Source organism: Cyphomyrmex costatus, unplaced genomic scaffold, assembly GCF_001594065.2.
Source record: "Cyphomyrmex costatus isolate MS0001 unplaced genomic scaffold, Ccosl1.0 scaffold11, whole genome shotgun sequence".
Taxonomy (NCBI): domain Eukaryota; kingdom Metazoa; phylum Arthropoda; class Insecta; order Hymenoptera; family Formicidae; genus Cyphomyrmex; species Cyphomyrmex costatus.
Genome location: NW_017275063.1, coordinates 464,491 through 484,216, shown reverse-complemented (window position 1 = coordinate 484,216; position 19,726 = coordinate 464,491). Strand labels below are relative to the sequence as shown.

General features: G+C 31.4%; 2 protein-coding genes across 3 annotated transcripts; one reads left to right on the top strand and one right to left on the bottom strand.

Annotated features, from left to right (window-relative positions):
- The first annotated feature begins 11,525 nt into the window (after positions 1 to 11,525).
- LOC108775859 (zinc finger HIT domain-containing protein 3) lies at positions 11,526 to 12,856 on the top strand. 2 transcript variants are annotated; one of them, XM_018542319.1, is made up of 3 exons: positions 11,526 to 11,639; positions 11,946 to 12,299; positions 12,787 to 12,856. In XM_018542319.1, exons 1-2 carry the CDS (start codon positions 11,566 to 11,568, stop codon positions 12,283 to 12,285), a joined length of 414 nt encoding a protein of 137 aa, XP_018397821.1. In that variant the 5' UTR covers positions 11,526 to 11,565; the 3' UTR covers positions 12,286 to 12,299; positions 12,787 to 12,856. The 2 variants fall into 2 exon arrangements, with proteins under 2 accessions (XP_018397821.1, XP_018397812.1); XM_018542310.1 differs by lacking the exon at positions 12,787 to 12,856 and having other exon boundaries at positions 11,946 to 12,416.
- Positions 12,792 to 19,520, bottom strand: LOC108775850 (beta-glucuronidase). The gene is made up of 10 exons (XM_018542300.1): positions 19,332 to 19,520; positions 18,888 to 18,986; positions 18,111 to 18,287; positions 16,652 to 16,884; positions 15,382 to 15,661; positions 14,696 to 14,970; positions 14,318 to 14,579; positions 13,791 to 13,979; positions 13,323 to 13,461; positions 12,792 to 12,968 (listed from the first exon to the last, which is right to left on the bottom strand). Exons 1-10 carry the CDS (start codon positions 19,503 to 19,505, stop codon positions 12,799 to 12,801), a joined length of 1,998 nt encoding a protein of 665 aa, XP_018397802.1. The 5' UTR covers positions 19,506 to 19,520; the 3' UTR covers positions 12,792 to 12,798.
- Between the last annotated feature and the right edge of the window lie 206 nt (positions 19,521 to 19,726).

Here is a 19,726-nt window from a genome sequence, read left to right as displayed (position 1 = left end):
ACACACACACACACACACACACACACACACACACACACACACACACACACACACACACACATATACATACACACACAACACACACACACACACAACACACACACACACACACAGTATGCTGCACTTGTTCTGTTATAATATACATTAATGTATGTACATAATATAATATACATAATATACATTAATGTTATACTCAATCGTATTTTACATCATGATAATTGTTCTACTTATAATTTGCCTCATCCCTTTCATTTTTTATAATACATCTATTTTACAATATGTTTGAAGATTTGCTGCTTCTTTTATAACTTTCCATTAAAAATAATTCCTTGTTGGTCAAAAATTGGTGGTGCTGATCTCGAATTGCGTTGAAATGGGATTTTGACAGTCGTTTGACGAGTCTTGCAAACGGACGAAAGTCCCACCGACCTTATCCAACATGTTTATGGCCGATGAAGACTTCATCCGGACGCATAGCTCGCTTCTGATGATCGTTATCGAATCTGACACGACCCGACGATATCGAGTCAATCAATTTCTTCTAGAAATTTTTCGCTGTTTTTCATAAGTTATGTTTTAACCCTAGAAATCGTAGTTTTGTCTTCGAATATATAATCTTAAGTCGACATTGAGTTTTTAATTTAATACAATTCAGTACTTGGAAAAGAATTATTAAAGTTTAAGATAAGATTAATCTACAATAACAAGAAAATTAACAATATATGACTAGTATAATTAAAGGAGAAGAGTCTTAGTCGGTCAAATACCTTTGGTTCAATAAGATTAGACAACACAAAGTACAATATTGAGACATTAGACATCTTTAAGATGTCTTTTAGACGCCAAAAACGTCTAATGTCTCAAATTTAGTTACTTTGTGTTGTCTGGAAGACTCTTCTCGCTTAATTAAAATTAAAATCGATGTTAAGATTTATATTAATTAAATCAGTTTAAAAAAATAATTAAAACAACAGGTCTACGAGCCAACATTCGTTAAATTATAAAGGTCTTAGTAAATATAAGATGTCATTAGTTAAAAATAAATATAAAGTTTAATAAAATTTAAAACAGACGTTTCGACCTTTATTAGGTCATTATCAATGTTAAAAAATCGCAAGATATCGTTAACGATGTACAAAATATGATATTTAAAAAATTCACAAAAACGAATACATGTGTAAAAATATTATAAAATACGACAAATATGTATATAAATTTTGTGATATGGGTATTTAATCTCACTCGCTATTGAAGACTTAATCATCTCGGCGCAAATTGGCAAGAGTCCGACAAAACTGTAAATCAGTTTAATTTTCATATTAAAGTAAATTCAGATATATTTAAAGATATATTCAAAAGAAATTAACATTTATAAAATCAGAAAATTTTTTCCAAATTTAAATTTACTTATTAAACATTACAATTTTTTATCTATTTTTCTTTCTTTTTTGTTTCTATTCTTTTCTTGCATCTCAGTATTTGTGATAAAAATTTTGCGAGACTTAGAGCTACAACATTTCAAAAGAAATGTAAAACATAATAAAAAGAGAGAGAGAGGGGGAGGGCTGTCACAAAAGTTATAGCACTAATCGACTTCTTTTTCAAGAAGTTACGTTCTTGGAGGTCTTTCAATTAGAAATGTGCAGACTATCATGGTTCACGATCCTATAGAATGCACGATGACCGCTCCGCACCACGCAGGTGTAACCTGTCAGGTGATGTCATTACACATACTCGAGCATTTGCGATCAAGCAACTTTACGATCCAACATGATTGAGCGAGTAGTATCGTGAATCTTTCATTTTTTCTTAGAAAAAGGAAAAATAAAAAGATTAGTATAATGGTTGAACTTTTATGCCCCCCCCCCTCCGCTTAGCATATTTTTTACAATTAATATCATGCAAGTGTAAATATCTTCATTGGAGAAGGATGAAGAATATATAAACTGTAAATATAATAATTGTTAATACAATAATAAGAGATAATATATAATAATAAGTTTTTCTTCTATTGTTGTACAAAGGAAACATAATTTATATAAATAATTAGGGTGTAGTAATGGTTAATTAAATAAAATCATCCGTTATAAATGTGGATATAATTAAATGTAAGTATAAGGATATAGATTTCAGAGAACTAAAATTACAAAAGTGCACAAATTCTTCGTTTTCAGTATCGTAGAAAAATCGAGCATGGCAAGTATTTCGATAATTCTTCCTTGATGAGAATTTAAACTTGTTAAATTATTCAGAGTTCTGCGCCAATGTACAATAAAGATGCTTATCTGGAAGCATGCGTCGCAGAGAAGTCTCGAGATTTGCAGAAAAAACGTGGATCTCGTCTCGGTTTCTTCCAGAAATAACGTTCGAAAGCGGAAATTCATACATTAATAAAAAAAAAAGATTAATATTGAAATTAAAAACGAGAAGAAAATTTAAATTTTGCAAATGAATAAATTATTAACAGTATTGCACGCTTGATGCAATTTTAATTAAAATAAATAAATAAAGATAAATATTATAAAAGAATAAATAAAGGAAGATTTCTTTTCCTTTGATTTTTACATCGGAAAAAACCATCACGGAAACCTTTAAGAAAGCTTTATAGAAATCTAATACTAGCCAATACTGAAATTAGTAATTAATTAGTTATTCATTTTAACAAATTAATAAAAAAGAAATAAGGACTTGCTATATAAAAATAAACAAAATGGTGTCAAAGGCGATTAAAGAGTCAGTAAAGGTGCGTCTAGACTATCGAGCCGAAACGCACCTCGAGAATTTTCGTTTCACAATAAAATATATAATCAGTCATTCATTTTAAATTTTAAAAGCATTGTATTGTCCAGCATTTTTAGTACTTTAAGTCAATGCGATCCTTTGTGCCTTTCCATCCTACCTCAAATAATATTTCTAATAAAATTTTTTGTGAATTTATATTCTAAAACTTTTGGAGTAAATTGTGACTCCGACAAATGAAATCTCATACTGAAAACTGGGCTACTCTTTTTTAAGACTGGCACAATTTTCATTCTTGAAAGATTCCACTTCAAGGAATTTAGAGAGTATTTGCAGTTCAAGCAAACCGATGTGCCAATTATTTATCGGTCTTGAAACACAGTTCTAAATCAAAACTGAAGTAGTAATGTCACTAATTAAATAGTAACATAAAGAAAATTTTCCGTTTGACGTATAGCGAACGATTAAAAGGCAAATGTCCGCAATTAGAATCGGCGCGTCGCGACGCGATGCGCTTGCCGTTGCCATTGGCTGCGTTCACAGCAAAAAAAGCAGCTTTGTAACTGTTGTAAAATTCTTGAATATGATTGGCTTATACATTTAGATCTAATAAGGAAGTAGAGGCAAGACTAATCATATTAAGGAATTTTACAACAGTTGCAAAGCTGCTTTCTTTGCTGAACGCAGCCATTACCGTACATTCGCGTTATCGTGCGTCAATGAGTTTATATGCGCGAGCTGTCACAAATTCACGTATTACGTAAATCCGTGCACGGTCCCGCGTGCACGCGCGGACCAATTAACGGCCATCGTTTTTATCACACTGTCATGGTTCAAAGAAGGAGGCAAGCCGGCTGTCGTGACGACGGCTTTAAGTATGTGTCTTTTTGACGATTAGCTCCGAAAATCGCAGCAATAAATCGTCGTGTTCCTGATGTAAGAATACAAGGTATTTTTTATTACGTATATAATGACGATTGAATATCATTTTGGAATAAATATATCTTATTAGGTTTTTTAAATACACATAATTAATTATAATTTTAGACTCTCTAATTTTTTGATTGGTCGTCGACTATGCATCTCGTAAGCAAAACACCTTGTATTTTACATCATGGTTGAGTTGACAAGAGATTTCCGCTATGGTTCCTATAATGAAGAACGGATTCACGGAAGTCGTCAATGTAAAAAAATTTTTAACAGATCTAAGATTAAATCGAATCGAGTCAAAACACGTAAAATAAAGTCATATTTAATAATCAAAAAAGAAATTGAAGTAAAAGTAAAATTGATTAATGACAACTCCTCCGCTCGAATATGTAAAAAATGAATCGTTTAGCTATTATGTCCTTTCAATGTGTTTTATTGTAATATTGTATGTATATAGGTGCATAGATGATGTATGTTACTTAGGTGAACGTAGAAAAGGCATTCTGACTCGTGCGATGTATTTCCGTCGATGAACTCGAGTGCGCGAGTCATTCTACAGGGAGAAAGAGAGAAAAAGAGAGAGAGAAAAAAAGAGAGAGGGAGAGAAAGACAGTTGGACTTTGTCCTGATCCTTAGTTTTACGGCAGGATGTAATGATATTATTCCATAATTTGAGAAACACTAAAGACGTCTGGAAATCTTGCGGAGGGAAATATGAGAGAAAACGCGTTTTCCTCTGCGAGCAGAAATGGTACAATTAGTCAGTCATAATGAAAGACACTGCAGAATTTTTCTCTGCGTTAATATAAAGATAAAATTAGCGAAATTATAAACTTAAAGAATTAATTTTTAGAATATATAAAAACCAATTGTGTATCCATGTCATCTTAATTTGATTAATTCAGCAGGATTCGCTGGACGCTAGTGTGATGATTAGATCTATTAGAATAAAATATACGATAAATAAAGCGATAAGACTCGCTGCTTTTTTTTATTCTTCCAAACGATATGAGAAGTAAACAAGTTCGAAAGGATTAACACGTACTATTTACGTGACCATTGGTGCCGTATGCACGTTTACCAAAATATTTGCATGTTTGCATCGACGACAAAAAAAGAGAGAGAAAGAGAGAGAGAGAGAGAGAGAGAGAGAGATAGAGAAAAGAACGTGATGAACGGTACAGAATCTCGCGTATTGGAATAAGTGTTCCTCGCTAAATCTGGCACGCGGCGACATAATGCGCGATTAAATTACCGCCTTCCTGAATTTTACGAACAAAGTTCCTTCGCCCATGAAATATACGTGCCAATGGAATCTTCCTTATTATCGGACACAATTTGCTCTCTGATAATGTATAAGTATGACAAAAAACTAATAGTATATTATCGGTATAATAAATTGCAATAAAAAATTAATGATTTATTTCATTGTGTGCATAAGATTTTAATTATGTTATTCTATTATGATTATTATTATTATTAATTATTAATTGTAATATTTCATTTTCAGAACACAATGCTTTGTAGGTAGAGTTTTCTTTTACAAAAGTGTGATATATATATTTATATACATGAATATGTATATACATATTATGCATTTGTAGACATTACATTACTATGCATTGTATTTATAATCATGCATTTTTATTATAATTTCTATTGTCAAAGAAATACAATTTCAAGACTATAACTATCAATAATAAATTTTTAATCATTATATGTGTATATATATATCGCAGTTTTTCGTTTTATATAATTTTTTTGTATTGCAAGAAATCTTTTGAATATATGTGTGACGGAAATGGAAATAAAAGTTGCTACTTTTTTCTAAATTTACGTTTTCTTTTCCGAAGCTATATATCATTATGTTCATTATTAATACGTATACTTCTCTCGTTGTTCTCGTAGCTCTTCGTGTTCGTGAAAATTCCATTCTTTAAAAATTTTGAATCCGCCATCGTGTACGATTAGTCACCAGGAAAGAATCGTTTCTAATACAACTTCGTTAACACGGATCGAGACATTCAATATTTTCACTCACGTCACAGTAAAAACCCACGCGTTTATTTCGAATGGGATAAAAGCGTTTACGTGCCACACTTAGCGTTCATCCAACTCTCGTACTTACTCGATATTACTGCAGGCTGATCTGCGACTGGTGAAACGAAGATGTCTGAGGTCGATTTTAATGTATCACTAATGTTAATTATCATTCGCCATTGAATCATCGTCGCGCGATCTCGCGACCGACTAAACGCGACTATCTAATTCTCCGGTGCCGGTGATAATATTGCGGTGATAACGGCATACTATGATTTGTATTAAACACAATTCTGGCCAAAAGAAGCAAGCAATCCTTAACGAATCGCGCTAAATAATTCTCTATTTTAATTAATGCAAATGTCATTCTAATTGTTACATGAATAAATATTTAATTAGCTTTAAATAAAATATTGTATAATTTATTCAACATTAAGTTGAGACTTATATAACTATTTTTAGAATTTAACGTAGTAGTTTATAAAATATTATGTTTAATTTAACAAATGTTAAAACGATAATTGCGCTTTACAATTAGTTACATTTAAATGCGGCCGTAATTCTTTAATTTTACTTTAAAATCGCCATTGTCTATAAATGCAATTCAGGGATTAACATATAAAAGTAATCATCCATTTTTATTCAATTTATTCTACGTTATTTTATTTATTCTTTTTTTATTATTAATTTCTTACAATTTTATTTCACTTTTTATTTATTTTCAATTTCTTACAATTATTTAACAATTCATTTCTGATCGCACTCGATCGAACGATCGCATTAGAAATCACCGTTAAAACGCCGCAAGTACGGTACCAAGTTACAGTGTTAAATGACTATCGAAAATCGATACCGCGCGTACTTAATCGTCGTCGACCAGTTCCGATTACGGTCGGTGTTAGTTACCATTCTTCGGTTTCATTGAGCTCTGTTCGATTTTCGTTCGGTTTACCGATGTCGGACCCGTCGAGATTACCGTATCGCAGACCGTAATCGCGGCATACCGGAACCGTGGTATGTGGGTCACTGTCATGTGCCGACGGCGCGTCCGGCCGGCGTGGCGTCGCGGATCGACGACCGGCTCTCGGCGTACGGAATTGCCGAGAGCTCGATGAATCCGCGAGAATCCGAAAGAAGTCGACGACACGGCGATCTGGAAGGAACTGGCTGGGCCCCGCGACGAAACGGTGCACCGTCGATTCCTATGCCGGCTCGGCTCGGGGTTTCAGCTCCTTCCTCCTCCTGCTGTTGCCGTCGCCGATCTGTGATCATCGTCGACGTCATCATGCACGATCATCGCGACTGTGGCGGTGGCCGCCGTCGCAATTGTATGACGTCATCGCCGGATGCTGTCATCATGCTCGCGGCGAGATGAGATCTCGACGCGCGCGAGTCGTTCCAAAGAATTTGGTCCGGCTTCCGTCAAATATACCGCGTGCGTGCATCTTTCTCCACACGCAAAGTTTTTTCTTTTCTAATTATTAGCAAATTAATGTGAATGACGTATATTGAAAATAATTGTTATAGATATGATATATTATATACCATATATTGAATGTAGAACATTTGATTAGATTACTGTTCTAGTGTAATTATCTATATATAATTGAATGCAGAAAGCAGCTTCGAGATTGTTGCGAGCTTTTTCTGTTTACAAAGTCCAGTATTTTCAATAGAGAAGTTATTTCGTTAATTCAGATAAATAAAATAATTATCATTCATATTAAATATAATCTTACGGAAAAGTAAATCTATATAATCGTGTAATAAAACAAAAAGTATTGTAGATTTGTTAATTTCAAGTATTATATTTATATTTTTAATTATTATATTAAATATAATAATTTCTAATCATTATAATAAATTTAATTATGTTAATGTGTTATATATTATTATTATGTAATTGTTAAATTTTTATGTGCCCCGTGTATAGTCGAAATAATCTGAGATCTGAGAGATCACGTACGATAATCGCGATTCGGTACGACCATCTGGAGGTGGATTTCCTGATGCTGGGTCATCGCATTCTCCTGTCGTCACAGATGGAAAAAGAGGAAGAGGATGAGATAGACGTACCGCGACCTCCTCAAGGTAAATCCACGTGCCGTTTTTGAACACGAGCTTGCTTTTGTTATTTGCGTTATGATTTACGATGTCAATTAAGGGCAACGAGACGCCGACGTTGCTGCTCGTCGAACACAATCAATTATCTTCATTGCAAAAACTACTTTTACTAATTAACAATTAACTTCTAGTAATCCCCGACTGGAATAGAAAAAAAACAGACGAGAGGGAATTTCATCTTAAAGTTGTATGTTAAAATGAATTACAAAGTTGCTTTAAAAGCCGTTGAAAGTTTGATCTTTTTATTAGGTACTTTTCTTCATTGTTAAGAATTAATCTAGGCTGTCTGTTGTATTATAGAAGTTTAATCTACTTTTCGTTTATTTATCAGAGCGTCGAGTATCCGTGAAATTTTTATTTGCGATGATTAGACTTCCGGAAGCTCTTTTTCCAAAGGATTAAACTCGCACGTGCCGCTGCGTCAATGCCCTGCTGCAGTTGAACGGGGACTCAGACGTGAATGAACGGCCAACTCGCATTTTGCAAGGCGGAATGTTCGCGAATGAAGCGCCGATAATACGCGGCAAGGCCGTAATTCATGTGTTAACTAAGCGAACTACGAGCTGGAATCTTGCAAAATTATTTATAAGTCTTAGATATCTCAATTTAATTACTAATTGAATTACAATTAAATTAATAATCAATGATCATTTGTAATTTAGATTTATTCTGAGAAAATTCTGAAGGATTATTCTCGCTTGAAATACTGGCTAGCTGTTAATAATGAAATTTACCCATCAAATAAGTTGACATTATTTAATATCATTTTGACGTTGAAATGATATCTAACGTTAAAATAAGGAAAAAAGAAATAACATTAGTTTTCTTAAGGAACACAACAAAAGTTAAGAAACAGTCAAAATGATAATTTTTTTATTACAAAATTTAACTGTTTATTGCCGTAATTAAGAATTAAAATAAAAATTTTGATTTTTTGTTGACTCTTATGTATTTCTTAGAGAAGCTGTTTGCTGGGCAGTAATTAATTACTTATTTTAAGTAATGTGCAAGTACTGTTGTTTAATATTTTTAGTACTCCACATAAATTATTGTCTTTTAGTAATAAAAGCCAGAATATTAAATTTCTATTTAAAGAGACGTTTATGAAACCAAGTCGTGGAATTTAATTAATATCTTATAATCAAATTTAATAATTTGCTGATTGATTGGAGGGAACTTGTATTAGAACTTTGGGTTCGGACGAGTTCACGTCCATCGCTGAGTTATACTGGCTCGTTACCGGTCTGCCGTATCGGGCCAAGTCAACGTCACGACGAGCGAAGGTATTCCGGACGTCGCCGTCGCGGGACCGTCGGTTAACCTGGCCCAGAAACCGAGCCGGAACTGCTGGTGGAATCAATGACCTTGGGCGCGTGAGCTCTACTCATGGTCACCGGCCTCGGGAAGAAAGTTTCGAGAGCTTTCAGCGACAACTCACGTCGATGATTCTAATCTCTGTAATAGTTTTGTAACTACACGGAAAGAAAGATTTTGCACAAGTATCTAAAAATTTAGATGGATACAGATTTGAAAATAATTTTGTTGGGGAGATCATGAAAATAATTACATAAAAATCTCGAGCATGACGAGTAATGCTGCAAAAAGTTTTAACTTTATTACAATCCATTTGATCGTAATATATATTGCACGTGACAGTGCGTTTATCTGCGCTTATTTTTATTTGTAATTACTTATTGTATTAATTCAGTATTATTTTATCAATTATTATCTATTATTTTTGTTATATTGTATTGTTATTTATTACTTTAATTAATTTTTAATTTTGTTTATTTTTGACTGTTGATTCTATCATGTTTATAGGTATTATTGAGTTTGTATATTTTTCTTGTTTGTTTATATTGTATCAAGTGTGTAAACTAAATGTAAGATTCATAACAATTTTACTGGCGTTTTATCTTTTGCTGTTGCTATAAATTAAATTAATAATACAACAGAAATTATTTTCAAATTTGTGGCTCAATTTTTAAATATTTCATTAAAACCATTCATTCTGTGTCAATATTATATTATAATTAAATACTTATGATATACTACTTCACGTATGTTTTATTTTGCTAATGCTGCAATTTTTATTTTTCATTTTAAATTATTTAAAAATAAAATAATGTATCTTCTTGTGTCAAAATTATTTATCGTGTGCAATATTAAAAAATTGTGATTTAAAAATAAAAATATTTAAATTATGTTGAAAGGTAAATCTCGGTTGAACTACAGAAAAATTTATTTTGCATTAAGACAATAGTTGTTGTGTCGAAACGATAATTTTATTCAAGAATAAAATTTGGTTCGCATTTTGCTGAGGGCAAAAATTCAGATCGCGTTACGAATCAAAAAGAGATCCGTTTTCCGTGCTAAGTAAAATCGTTAAAGCGAGATTTGGTTCTCGCGTGACGTGAAATGAAATCACGTTGGAATCGCGCGTACTGTTGACGCACCGTGTCCGGCACGCGAGTGACGTACGTACGTAACTCTCGCATCGCAAGAATGTGAATTTCCATCGTTATCCGCCACGAGATCGCATTTAGAGATCCAGGCCAGTTCCGCCTCCTCCTCATCGAAATACGTCGTCCAACTCCGTAATTTCTCTCCTCGCGGTGTGAATTCCTCGCCAATGCTACTTTCTTAATGCCATCGATTTTAGATGCACAAAAGTCACCTGATTTACGAGAAATACCATCAAATGTGATACATATAAATCTAAAAACAAAAAATATTATCGGATCGTTTAAAATTCGTTAAGTTCCTATGGCCTTTTGATTTAATTTTGTACTGTAATTATTCTCTCTTTCTCTCTCTCTCCCTCAATTTGATACTTGTTAAGAATAACCGCAGATTATAATTATATGTTTGAATATTGTTTATTATTTTTTCTTTTTTGTGACATTTATGAGGACCAAACTGATGCAACGTTTGTGTTTTTGATTATAATTTTACTTGCCCACTAATGACTGCATTGATTCTTTATATTGATTTTTTTTATTTTTTATGTGAGATTTAGTTTCAGAGCTTCTTTATTTTATATTCTTGTTTACTATGAGAAGTTTCTTGTCAAGTTAGAATACGTTGTAATAAAAAGAATCGATATGCAGATAAATAAAGAAGTAAAGAAAATGGTTTATTAATTGAAGTTTAATCATAGAGATTCAAATATATAATTTATCATATTAAAAATCACGTAAAATTAATCGTTTAAAATAAATAATGTTTTTAATTGAATATTTTTTAATTGTTGAAAATTATTTATTTATTGTCGAACATTTTACGAACAAACATTAAATGAAGTTTAATAATAATTCTTGACTAATATTTAATAACAGTTAAACAAAAAATAACAGTGCAACAAAAAATATATGTTATAAAAATATGTAACACTTATTTTATTATTTATAAAGAGATGGCTTTTTCTATGTGTATTGCTCGTTAAATGCTTAGAAAGAAAAAATACACATAATACTTATTAAAATTCCTGTTTCATTTTTGAATGTGTGAGTACCGCAATAAAGAAAGCGACGAAAATAAATAAACGAAAATTAATTGCCATTTAAATTTTAAATGTCTCGAGAACTTTAAATTTGTTTCTTTTATTGATCCACAGATGGCGCCATCATACAAGATGTGTCAGATCACGTGGTCATGTAAATACGTACGTTCGTAACACGTGCTCTGATATTTTTACCTATTAAATAACGTATTTTCTGAAGTAATTAAATTATGACACTTAAAAATTGTTGTGTCTGTGGAAAGGATGATGCACCTTACAAATGTCCGACGTGCAGAGAATCTTAGTAAGTGTAACTGCTTGCATTGATTTTGAGGTTAAGTGTTTTCTGCGAAGATTATTGTTATTTTCATTATTTGAAAATTTGTCACGTTAATTTTTAACAATACAAGAGAATAATAGCAAACTCATTTTTAATGTAACTTGTTAAAAAGTTTTTTATAATGTAATTCTAATAATACTAATAAAGAATCTTTTTTTAGGTTTTTCTTGTAAATTTTATTTATAAACTTGATTACTCTATTTTTTAAGTTATAAGCTTTTTTTCATATTTTTATGATTAGGTAGAGCAATACTCTTTTATTTGTTTTAGTTGCTCTGTAGGATGTTGCAAAGAGCATAAAACTCAATCTTGCGAGCCTCCAGTATTATCTGAGGAACTCAAGGCTCATCAAAGCGCCAATCGATGGAAATATGACTTTCCAACGGAAGACACGGTGCCTATGGAGAAACTACAGCAGTTGCATGACAGTAAGGAATTGAAGCAGTGCCTCCAATCTTCCCATTTGCGCAATGTTATGAAGACAGTTATGAATAGTCCAAATCCAACTGAGGCGATTGCTTTAGCCATGAAGAAGGAACCTATATTTGTGGAGATGGCCGATGCTTGTCTGAAGGTCGTAGAATTGCCAGACCATGCTAAACCATGCTAAACTAGTTCTAACAAGTGAGTACTTGCAAGTATATGTCATTGTTACACAAAATAAGGCTGTGATGTATTAGACACATAATTGTTAATACTACTTGTAATAAGTATATGTTACAAATGGTATAAAAATACAAGACCGGATAGATGCCGTTTTTTTATTTAAATATTTATTAAATATTTAAATACCTCTGTACAGCTATAAGAATATGCAGAATATAAAAATTTATGTTGGATGATATTAAATGGATGTGAAAACGATGTAAAAATGTTTTTCAAACAAATGAATGTGTACGAGACTTAGATGAATAAATAGAGAATTTATATTTTTCTTACAAATGACTTTATGATAGAATATACATACGTTAGGTATAATTCCATGTTAAGTTATCAGTGCAACTTTTATTATGTATCAATGTACAAAACGAATAAAATGCAGTTTTGTCAAAAATTAAGATTTTTCGCGAAACAATTATCGCATTTAATTCTTTCTTTTTTTTTTTTAAAGTCAGTCAGAGTTCTAAGTGTTGAGGGGAATAGAAATATAGTTATCGAGGTCCTCAGGTAACTGTGCACCGTCTAATTCGACTGCGAGAGCATGGTATCTTTTTCTAACGTGATGAGCTGCCATTTTCGGCTGTCTGTCTCTTGTAAAAATTCCTTTCTTATTGCCGCCCACTCTGGTATACGCTGCAACGCGCAAACATCGATGAATATTATTAAAAAGCATTTTAAGTCAAATCTTTCTATTGATCAAGTATTGATATTCGAATGATGGCTCTCTTAAATTACAAAATTTAATCTAAAAAACTATTAGTCTCTGTACATTAAATTATTAACTTAAAGTAAATTAAGCTATTCATTTAATTAATTGCAAATTTTTTTAAATTAATTATTATATAAAGAAACAATGAAAAAAATATATGAATTTTATTATAATTTATTAGCACAAGTTTCCGTGATAATATCAACATTAAATTGTTAAAAAGAATTATTAAATATTGTAATAATAAATTACTAAAAGAGATTTTATTCGATACTCACTTTGTGCGGTGCGAAAATCAGCGAAATTCCAGATGAACTCGCCGATAAAAAAGCCTTCACGTCGTAGTCGATCGAAAGCTTCGAAGTGTTTGGAGAGTAATTCCTTCTGATATTCCTCACTCCATACGTATTCCGGTAGCTGCAGTTAATTTATGTAGAATATGTATAAATAGAAAATTAAAAAATTAGTTGCAATGTTATAAAATAAAAGTTCTCAAACAAAATAATTATATTTTCATTTTTCCTAATCTTTTTATATCTGTTTTTTATTATAATTATTTATATTTATGGTTTTTGGTTTGTTCTCATCGGTTTTCTGGTTTTTCTTCGAATATTTTTTTCTATATTTTTATATTATTTTTAGATCTTATTTCTATTTTTATTTCATAGTTACATTTACGAAGAATATACATGTATACTACGATTTGTAATAAAAAAGAACCTTTGTGATTACAAAATGAGTTTTACCTCGTGCAAACCGGGCATAGTATCGGCTCCGTATTCGGACATAAGTACCGGCTTGTTATATTTTCTGTGCCAAGCCTCGGCTTCCCCTTGAACTCTGTCAATGATCATATCTATTCTACCGGCATTGCTATACCAGGCGTTATAACGATTAAAGCTGATCACGTCGAGAAACTGACCTGCTTTGTCTTCCTACAATTTACAATGCTCATTTATCGACAGTCTTCATATTACAAGCGATTATTGTGACGAAAATTATAAATTTTGGATAGATTAATAATTAGATTAATAAAAATTGCATTAATATTTAAACTTTTATTTCATTAACGTATAACTTTAAAATTTAAAAATTAGCTTCAAAAATTTTTGACATTGAAAATTAAGAAACAGTCTTCTCTTTTTTTTTTTTTAGAGAATGTTAAAAGAGTAGAGTTGTATGCCTTTAATAGGAAGTTTAAATCAAAATAATATTATCTATCTTTTTATAATACGTTTATTATTTTTTTATATATTTATTTATTTGTAATTACTTGCACTCCACGAGCCAGAGCAATAGTAACCGGCCTGGTAGGATCGATTGCTTTTGTGTGATGAGCAATCTGCATGAAGTACTCTTCGGCCTGGGGCAGCTGGGTCCTTGGCTCGTTTGCCAAGGACCACATGATTACGGAAGGTCGATTCTTGTCTCTGCGAATGAGCTCCGACAATGAATCCTTATGATGCATGAGTAATAACGGCGAATAGTTCTCCGTATCGACGGAAGGACACTCGTCGATTATGAGGAAACCCAATCTTTAAAATAAAATTAAACAAGATGAAACAGAGCAGAATAAAGCAAGTACAAGAAAAGTGGAAGACGAAATGTTTTAGCATATCAGATAATTTTAAAGGGAGCAAATTCTCGGTACCTGTCGGCTATATCAAGGACTTCATCGCTGTACGGATAGTGGCTAGTTCTATAGGCATTAGCGCCGATCCATTGAAGCAACTCGTGATCTCTGACAGCAGTGACGAGGTCAAAACCACGTCCTCTGATAGCCGAGTCCTCGTGTCTGCCAAAACCACGCATGTACACTGGCCGATCGTTCAACAAGAGACTCCTATTAGTCCAGGCGAGTGTTCTGATGCCAATCGGCAATCGATAGACATCTGGTTTGGTGAAGTTTGACACTGATATTCTTACCTAAAAAACCGTTTATCGTTTTGGTAAATAAAATTTAAAATTTTTTAACAATTTATAAATAAATTAATACTTCAGTCTCGCGTATAATTTTCATACAGGATATATCCTTCCTCTCTTTCTTTTTTTTGTGGTCGATTCGAAATAGACTTTGCCCTAAACGAGATATTAAGGCACTTGCAAGTTTTGAGCAATCAACGATCGTATCGTAAAATGTGATAATTTTGACTCAAATTTTGATAATGCCCAGATGGCTCAAATGTTAAAATTTGGATATCTTAAAAATGTTTTAATCTAAGATATTTTATGTTTTGACTTTGTCTAAGATTTTTTTTTAATAGAACCCAAATTTTTCCGTTTTATACCATTTTACGGTTATCCAAACTAAGTCAAAGTTATCCTACTTTACCATACCTCTAAAGTATATAGGTATCCTGGCTTGGAATCCATGCCCCTGGGCCACCAGAGTCTGGCAAACGGTACCTTCAGGGTACCTGACATGCCATAAACAGGCTCCTTGATGGCTAAAGTGTCCTCGGCGTTTAACAACGTGACTTTGCAGACAAGTATTTCCTCTTTGTTTAAACCATCCGCTTCTATGGTGTACTTGACAATTCCCATGTCACCGATCAGGTTTGTCCTTATTGTGATGTCCTTAACGTAGATACGTGGCGTGGTATACAACAAAACGGACCTTTGTAAAGTGTTTCAATAAGATTTATTAATCAGGAACAATTGTGCCATAAATATAATTAATATCATGCATTCTGACTTAATAAACACAGTATCTCAAATGATACTCTTATGCAGAACAATATAAATTATGAAAAATATTATTTAAATCTAATTCATTTAAAAATGAAAATATATAGAACGTTTTATTAAAGATATGTAATTACAAATATTTTTTTTATAAATATACCCTTTGTATTTTACTTTATTCTTATATCAGCTATGACTCGTTCGAATCACCGGATTTGCTATATAATTATCTCGAATTATCGTATGCGATGAAAATAAATTTGTGTTCATTCCTCTTTTTCTATGCTATAGAAATTTTTTGTCGTAAAAGAATAAAAATTTTATGACCGTGTCTCTCGATTGTAGGGTAATGTATTGAATGTTCTTTTTAGTTTTTCCACAAAGCCCTTGATAGAGATCTATTTGTGGCAAGTGAAATTCGCGTATCGCTTCAGAGAACTCGAAAGGTCCTTCGTAATAGTGTAACAGTGAAACGGAACAATGCTATTACACCTGTCACGTATTTTCTCTTTGTCAGATAATTGTGGTGAACTTGTACATATTTACAACATGTATATTGAATTTACTCTCGAAAATTGGAGAATCAATTTGAAATAGAAACAATTTAGTACGTTCTTTTGATACGTTCCTATTTACGTTTGAGAGTATTTAAAAAAATAAGTAAATTGAAAGAAATAAGGTTATCATTTATTTGTACAAATATATATACTAAATGTAATTATTGTAATTTTAATTGATTAATTAAAATTAAAGTTTTAATATAATTAAAATCTAATGTAATAAACGAGAGAGAAATGATAATAACGTTTTTAAAAATATTTCTCCTATATGCTTGTCTATACAGAATAAAGAGCATTGAATGTAAAAAAATTAAATTTTGTGATTGTTTGAACTACATTATTTTAGTTAATTAAATGTTTACCTGTGTATACCGGCATAGTTGAAAAAATCGAAAGTATAGGTCTGCAAATACTTGGTACCGTTGTCAGTGGTCACCTGCACGATCTTACCCTGAGGCACGCTACTTTGCACCAGAGTGTTATCCACGGCTACGGTAATGCGATTCATGCTACCGTAGATTATGAATGAAGAGATTTCAGCTTCGAAGGGCAGATGGCCCATTTCGTGTCTGGTCACCAAAGCATTGTTTACCCACTACACAAAAATGTATGTACCATAAACGATACGTTTATAAAGCTTACAATTTACTTGAACTTTAGGTGCTTTTAAACTTAAAGATTCATATTTCTCTCAAAAATTAACATACTGTTCTTCGAACACAAATTAATATAATTATATTTAAAAGAATTATTTAATGTGTGTATATATATATATATAGGGTAAAGTCGCCTAATATGAGATACCTTTTTTAAAGATTTGTAATTTATTTAATTTGCATTCTGAACTCCTATTTTTATGTCAATTTTATAGGAAATATATTCAAGATTTACTACCAAAAAGTTAACGATCGATAATAGCTATACTTGTTGTATATGAAATTTTTTATCTAAAATGCCGATTTTGCTCAAAAAAGGGTTTCTAATATGAGATATAAGGATTTTCTTGTGTAAGGTGATATCTCATAATAGGAAACTAAAGAAAAAATAAAGATAACTTTTTATACACGCTTTTATTACATTACATACAAGTAGGAACAAAGAATTTAAATGTTATACACAATAATTATATAATTTTTCGATGTGTGTGTATGTGATGTGTGTGTAAGTAATCTTAACAATAGAATCGTCATTTTTAACATTTTGTTCGATAGCATGCTTTGAGACATTGAATTGTTTAGAAGTTTAGATCCTCTCATATTAGCTAGGAATATCCTGAATATTTCATATTACGACTTTCATGCCTTGCGGTTTCACGATCACCAAATCTAATCTTTACATTTAAACAAATCATTATAGTATTTTCTTATGAATACAATTTCACTCTATCACTTATTTTTGCATAATAAAACACGATTTAAAGGCTAATCTCAATAAAATTTGACAACATTTAATTTCATAAATCTTTTTTTGCAACGACTACACACATATTCTAATAATTTTTTACTAAACAGGTTTCACGCTAAGAGTAAAAAGTTCATGATAGAATCAAACACATGCGCTTGTTAGTTTTTTTTAGCAGAAACCCCGCTATCTTATATTAGGAACTTATCCCATAATAGGCGACTTTACCCTACACACATATATATATATATATATACGATTGAAATTTTGTTCATTTATCATTTTTTTGTTTATATTTTTTAGATACTTTCGAATTACAATTTTTTTATATAAAAATAAATCATATTTCAGGAAAGGCCCAAAAAATTATTTTGAGATTTAAGAATTTAAAGTGAAAAAAAAAAAAAAAAAAATACTTACTACTTGTGCGAGATAATGAACGGAGCCGAATCTGACGAAAACGCGTTCATCCTTCCAAGAGAGGGGCACGAAGAATGTCCTCTGGTACCATACGGCACCGAAGTGGTCCCTGAGATTACTCGATGTTGTAATGTCATTGTAGGATGAGGGTACTGGCATCTTTATCACTTCTCCAACCTGTAAAGCCAGTCTTGTTTTACGCGAAAAAATCCTCACTAATGACGAAGTAGTAACAAACAGACAACGTGCGATTATAATACACAAAATTATAAAATACAAGTGATTTTTGCAACGCAATTGGACGTGAATTAATAATAAAGATAATAAAAGTAAGTAAATAAAAAAAATAAATAATATTAAATATACGAAAAGATAACAATTTGTAAAATATTCTACAGTTTTGTGCACGTTTTCTATAGAAAAAATTTTATAATCAAAATTTTCAAGAAATTATTTGAATAATAAGGTATTTAATATTACATGTTTACAAGAGAAAATTGTAAAGAATGTAATGTTGTAAATACGAAAAAATTTAATATGAATAATTAATTGAATATTTCTTTGTCTACTGTTATGTAATTAAAAAATATCTCATTTATTTCTTTCTTTTGCAGGTATTAATTTTTTATTTATTAAATTACTATTTCGTTTTTGTTATAAATTTTTTTCGCAAATTTGATAATGTGACTTCATGTTACAAAAACTTTAATTTATTAAATTTGTTAATTACACTTGTTATTATTAATTATTATTTTACATCAAATCATGACACGATACCCTCGATAAGTTATCGGTAAACCATCCTTCCGTTAAACCTTTTAACACGTCTTCTTCAGGTGAAACAACGAAATCCCATAATCCATCGAGCGATCTTACCTGCAAGAAGACATTAAAAATGTCTGATAATTTTTATTGCATTTATTTTTATTATAAAAAAAATCTTCACAATACAGAAAATATTTTTAAGGCAATATAAAATTGCATCAGTACATTGCAATGTTTTTCGACTTACCATATAATGTATATTACAGGATAATAAATTTTTTATTAGAATAAAAATGTTTAGAATTATTTTTAATAAGCGAGATATAAAAAAATAAAATGTAAATTACTTTTTTAAACACTTGTTTGAATTTGTGATAAAAGTATGAAAACGTCAGCCCATTATATGTTCAGATTTGAGTGACATTAAAAGATCAGTGTGTGTCACGTAAGTTTTACCTCTCGGGATTCACTTTCTCTAGGATACAGTAGACCAGGAAGCGGAGTCGGAAATGCCTCCTCGTAAGGTAGTGGTGCCTCAATTTTGACCGTTGTATCAAAAAATTCTGGCGGCGACTCTGGTCCGGATTCACCGGCCATTGCGCTGCCGATTAACAAGATCAAATGCCACATTCCTCTGCGACCTTCCTAAACAAAGCAATTAGCATCTACATTCGTAATCGACATTTTAAAATTTTTAGTTCAATTAAACAAATTTTTTGAAATAAAAATTCACAAAAATAAATTCTCAAAGAATTAAAAGAAGGCCTTAATTTAGAGATGGAAGTCCAGAATATGCTTATAACAATGCTCATTTGCAATTCACGTTACATATAGTACACTGTTAGAAATGT